The following is a 6,225-nucleotide window of genomic DNA, read 5'->3' as shown; positions in this document are numbered from 1 at the left end:
TTATAAGTCGCACCTCTTTTTTAAAAACATTTTTGATTGAGGTTTTCAAATTTTCGTAATGTAAAGCTCTTCAACGTGAACTTCTTTACGGAATTCGTTGAATGTGACGTAATAACTACGCATTTTTGATCTACTGAACATTTACTGCATTAATTATGAAAAGTTCGGCATGATATTTTATGAAATTAAACAATACTTTAATGGGAATTTACTTAAAACTTTGTGTAGAACTCAAATAATAAACTCAATAAATAAAAGCTTTTATTTCTTATTATTTATTTATTTATTTATTTTATAATAACAATTAGCATTATCATATATTCTTAAAATTTGGAGCTATTTTATATCATTACGAGCGACACAGTTTGTACCGAGGGCTGATGCAAAGTTTATTATTAACCATATATGCATTCATTGATGAATAATCTTTCTCTTGGCCTGGAACAATTATTTCCCATTTTTGATCATCAACTATTTCATACGAATACATATGGTGTGAAAAGCTTTCTGCTCCATATCTTTCCACAAATAACCCAAGAAAAGTTAATTTTCAAGAGGTGAGACACTTAAAAGAAAACTGGAATGTCTTCCCCGTGTGTGAAATCAATAGTTAAAAATATTCCTGCTTTGTATGAAATAGAATTAACTTTCAACCGGGAAGCTTTCCATAATATATCAGTTTCGGGGTTAAAACTAAGATTATTAAATGATAGAATTCTAGTTTTTAAACCACTAGGAAGGGAACTAAATGAAACTTGTGTACAACATATTTCCTCATTATCTAACTTTAACCCTTCCTCAGTACTAAAATCATAACACTGTGCGTACTGGTGTCTCTCGGCAATAGTTTTTGGAACATTTATAAAATTTCTAAAAGAAGCAGCGATGTTTTTAAAATATTGATGCTTCGCTTCGAAGCGTATGCAAGAGAATCTCCTCAAAGGTCCAAATTTTAAAATTAACCTAGCATAGTGCAATGCATATGAACCTTAGGTGTAAAGCTATTGGGAGCTATTTCCTTGAGTTGTTCATAAAACCTCGTTGTGCATTCCGACAAATATGGTAGTAGCGCTTTATCAATAACGGGTGCCACGATAATATCAACCATTTCTCTGAGGGTCAAGTATAGCTGCCAACATTCATGTCCAATAGGAACATGGGTACCAAAGAGAAAGGAAAACATACACAAAGGCAGAGTTGTTGATTTTTTTAATTTTAATCGGATTTTTTGGATTTTAATTGATTTATATGATTTTTTTGATTTTTATTGAATTAATAGATAGTAAACTACCAACATGAAAACCTTTGAGTCAAATTTATCCAAAAGCAAAATAATCATGACATTTAAGCAGCTATTGGATATTATTACAATTCAAATGCTTGTATAAAAAGACTAGCTTGACCGCTATTTCATTTCCTAGCCTTTACAGCAAGACAAACTGGAGTTCTGGGAGAAACTTACATTGAAATGAAATGAAATTGGAGTTTAATGTGCATAAAAAGAGTTACAAAATAACTCACGAGATTATACACAGAAGGAAATAATTCAAAATATACAAGCAATTAATTTTAGAGTATTATACAATATTTAGCAGAATCAAGCAAATTTATACAGAATTATAAAAAATGAAGCAGAATTATTCAAAATTATACAGAATTATAAAAAATGAAGCAGAATTATTCAAAATTATACAGAATTATTAAAAATTAATCAAAATTAAATAAAAATATAGTTAATAACACGAACTTATACAAAATATACAAAAGCCTGCAAATACATTTAATTAAGGAAGAGCTGAATGTGGGTTTGGTTTATTTTTATTTATTTATTTATTTTTTTTTAAATTATCACCAATCAGTAGCCATCGAGAAGAAGCCGTCGGAGTATTTTTTGTACCTTAGGTAAACTGTCCGAAAAAATATCAAAATCATTAGCAAATAAATTGCAAGTAGATTGCATCCTAACTATTGGATTAATGGATAATTTGTGAACGTAAAATGTATTAGCAGTACGTAAATTCAAAGGGACCGAGAATTTAAGATCAGATAACAGAGTCGCAAGTGGGAGAACATTGTGAATCAGTTTATAAATAAAGGTTATATGATGAGTACTAATACAGTCTGTAATTTTAAGGAGATCAAGTATAGTTAGTAACATTTCGTAATTGTACTGAGCCTTGGGTAAAAAGTGGCTATGACTAAATTCAATAAATTTTCGCTGTACACCTTCTATTTTGTTTAATAGGTATTGGCTACAGCCACCCCAGGCAACCCAACCAAACAGTAATTTTGAACGGACCAAACTTAAATACAATATACGAAAGTGGCGAAGAGATTTTAACTGGCGACTTAGCTTGAGCGAAATAGCTAAGGAACGTCGGCAAATGCTGACAGTCTTAGTGACGTGAGTGGAAAAATGTAATTTAGCGTCAAATATTGCACCCAAATCTTTGGTCTCATTTTTTGTGGGGATGGGTTTCGAATCAATAAGGTACGATGTCATTAACAATCGACTAACTCGCCTAGTATAGGTTACATGAATTGACTTAGTAGGGTTTATTGGAATGTTATTTTTAAAACACCAAGTGGAGACTGAGTTTATGTCGTCCTGCAAAAGTGATCGATCAAGGGCCGAATTAATAGTCCTAAATACTTTATTATCATCAGCAAATTGCAGTAATTGTGAATGTTTAATTTTATATTGTAAGTCGTAAATGTAAATATTGAATAACAAAGGACCCAATGAAGAACCCTGAGGAACTCCACAACTTAGATGGTACTCGACTGATGTTAGCCTCCCATTGCATTTGAGGACATAAACTCGCTCCTTCAAATAATGGCTAATCCAATTTAGTAGCAGGCCGTTTACGCCTAAGGCGCAAAGTTTGTCCCTCAGAAATCTATGCGACACCCGATCAAAAGCCTTTGCAAGGTCCAAATATATCACGTCAACCTGCCCACGGCTTTCCACCACCGGCGCTACGTAATGCATAAATGCAGCATGATTAGTGTCAACAGATTTTCCCTGTGTAAAACCATGTTGACAGTCATTCGGGAATATATTAAACCATTTTTGTAAATGCCTATGCATAACCATATCAAATATTTTCGCAAAAACACAGAGAAGAGAAATAGGACGGTAATTAACAGGATCACAAGACAGACCCGACTTAAATACCGGAGCAACAACGGCTATTTTCCAAGGTTGAGGGAAGATACTAGTCTCTAGCGACAGATTGAATATGTGATGCAGCAACGGGAGTAGGATGGTCTCGCAGCCCTTAAGGATAAAGGCTGGGATACCGTCCGAGCCCGTTGAGAACTTATTTGGAAGCTTGGTAATAGCCCTATGGGTGTCCTGTTGTGAGATAACCACAGAGTGTAACGGGACAGTGTTAATTCCTGAACAATCAAAGTAATATGGCTCACTTGATTGGGTATTGTCAACCGAGACGCGGGAAAAATGCTCTGAAAATTTAGAAGCCAGGCGCTCTGGGTCCGAAACCATTTCATTACCAAGTTTAAGAGTAATGGTTCTGGATTCCTCCCGAATATTACCATTTACAAAGCTCCAGAACTTTTTAGGGTGAGAGTAAGCATCCTGGCAAACAGAGGCAAGATGAGCTGTTCTATCACGTACGATTAATCGTTTAACAACCGCCCGAAGGCGTTTAAACTCAATATTGTCAGCTAGAGCGCCAGTACGTTTCTTTTTCCGAAAGAAATACTTTTTACGCTTAATGGCAGTGCGGAGAGCCTGAGAGTACCATAATGGAAATCCAGGAGAGCCGCGACAAACCTTACGAGGAATAGCCAAATCCATTGCAGCCCTTACGTGATCCGTAAGATAAGCTACACAATGATTAACATCGTGCGACTCCAGTAATTCAGCCCAGTCAACGTCCCGAAGTGTGGAGTAAAGGAGGTGATAATCTCCTTTGCGGTAAATGTAAGTAGAGTCAGGTGGTGGAAGTGGTGGGCAAGTCACAACCGGTAGGGTGAGCAAAAATGAGGGATGATAGGCGTCGATGGAGACCAGAGGATCATCCAGGCCATCAATACCCAAATTATTAATATTAGTTAGACATAAATCTAAGAGATTACCAGTATCAGGGGGAGCAAGAATTTGCTTGAGATTAAAATTAAAGCAGAGCTCAAAAATTGGTGTAGCCTTGGAGCGAGTGGGAGCACTACAGCCGCGTGTGCTGTAGTTCTGCTAGTCAACACCAGGAAGATTAAAATCACCCAAGAGAATAATGTCAGCAGCAGAGTTATCCAGACCCTTTAATAGGCTCTCAAAATAGAGCCCAAAGTCGACGTCAGTGAGGGTGGGGCGAAAGTAAGCAGTGCCCAAGACTAAAGATTGAGAGGACGAACAGCGGATTTCAATAAATACACTCTCCGAAGTACCCTCAAGGTCGCGACGCCTACAGCAGGGGATGGATTTACGCACAGCAATCAAGGAGCCACCCCCGCGGACATTATCAAATTGGGGATCTAAGCGATCAGCACGAAAGACATTGTATGAATCGGGAAAATAATCAAGTGTAAAATGAGAATCATTAAACCAAGTTTCCGTTAAACAAATGATATCATAGTCTAAAGTAGCAGTGTTTCTAAAAAATTCATTAGCTTTAGTCCGTAAACCACGAACATTCTGGTAAGCTGCTAGTAGTTCTTTCATTGTGAGGGAATGGTAGCGGGAGCACCTAGTTCACTACTATGCTTGTGAGTGTCCCGAGGAAAACCGTTAAAATCAGTGATGATACAGTTGACAGGCCAGTTAGACGGATCAGATAGAACTTCAAAATCACTAGGATCATCACATGACACATAGAAAGATGAATGGTCAGCGGTAGGGTTCTTGGTTTTTAGGCGAACGCAGATAGGCGCAGTAATTCCAACTTCGTCAATAAGTATGTCCTGCAAGTCCTTGGATAGTAGTGTAGGTTCCAAACGACTTACAAAAATTGCTTTGCGCGGAGAGGTCCTGGGTCCTGACATTCGAGAGACCACTTTCAGCTTAGAGTTGACAGCAGACCCTATTTTGGCCGGTTTTGCAATTCTTAGCGGATGGGTAGTACCAGTAGATGAAGCATTTGCCGAACCAAGCCGTGGGAATTGCTGGTTAGCGTGATTAAGGGCCGACATATGATTCACAAGTGTATGGGAGAATAGTGGCGAACTACGTGAATCAGGTCGCTGCGCAGTCGAGAGATCAGGATTGATAAAAGTAGCCTTACGGCAGTTTTCCAATTTTTCAGAGAGTGCCATATTTTCTTTCTCCAATACATCAACCCGTTGCGTGAGAGTAGTAGTAAGTGTAGTGAGTGACGTAATTTGGGATTGCAAAGTGGCCACAAGAGTTTCTGTTGAGTCAACTTTGCGCAGAATATGATCCAAAATTGAATTTGGATCACGAGTAAGGCTATTAGGTGTCAAAAGTTCCTGTAAAGCCTCGTGGACAGCGGTTAAAGGCACGGATTCATTTTTTCCCGTGTTGTGTAATGTTGAAGATCCACCTCCAACACTTTTCCTTGGAGTAGGGCTACGAGAAGGCCTACTATTTCTAGCAGACCGCTTGCAGTCATGGCAAGAAAATGAATCAGAAGCCGTACATTTCTTATGCACACGCTTCCTACAGCCGCCAGCGCACCAAATCACTTCTTGCTTACCAAAAAAATATACATATATATATATAAAATGGCGATTTTCCCATCAATTTAGTTCAGCGAGGTAAAATAAAAGGATTACAGTGACCAAATATGTGTTCTTAAAATTATAATTGGAGTGCATCATGGGTGAAAAATACACGTTGAATACGTATATTGATACAAAATTGCTCCTAGTATTCCTTATTTTGTTTTTAAGAACCGTTAATTGACTAATTTTCTTGAAACATAACAATACATGGTAGTGTTCCAAGCCAAATTACGAAAAGTAGGGTATCGAAAATCAAATAAACAGAAACATCAGTGGAAAGCTGAGATTTCAAGCTACAACATGCGTTAATAAAAATCTTGATTATTAGAATTCTTTCTCCCTAAAATTAAATCTCAAAAATAAGTAATTTCACTAAAAACATTTTATTGACATCTGTTGAACCAAATTTTTTTTTATTTTCGTTTCACCAAAAATTTTATTTTCTTGTGATCCCTAGCGCTAATAACGTATGTTTTTCCATCGGATTGTAATTCAGGGTTGACTATTGTCAAGATATTTTGC

General features: G+C 37.0%; 1 protein-coding gene across 1 annotated transcript; it reads right to left on the bottom strand.

Annotated features, from left to right (window-relative positions):
* Window positions 1-566: 566 nt before the first annotated feature.
* Window positions 567-4,684, bottom strand: LOC149650561 (uncharacterized). The gene is made up of 5 exons (XM_089849142.1): window positions 4,454-4,684; window positions 1,898-4,129; window positions 964-1,129; window positions 787-910; window positions 567-693 (listed from the first exon to the last, which is right to left on the bottom strand). The coding sequence occupies exons 1-5, from the start codon at window positions 4,682-4,684 to the stop codon at window positions 567-569; spliced, it is 2,880 nt and encodes a 959-aa protein (XP_089705268.1).
* Window positions 4,685-6,225: the final 1,541 nt, after the last annotated feature.

Source organism: Phalangium opilio, unplaced genomic scaffold, assembly GCF_054372755.1.
Source record: "Phalangium opilio isolate 3A_F unplaced genomic scaffold, DU_Popi_V2 ptg000086l_1, whole genome shotgun sequence".
Lineage (NCBI taxonomy): Eukaryota > Metazoa > Arthropoda > Arachnida > Opiliones > Phalangiidae > Phalangium > Phalangium opilio.
Note: the sequence above shows the minus strand (reverse complement) of the source record. Positions and strands in the feature narration are given on the sequence as shown.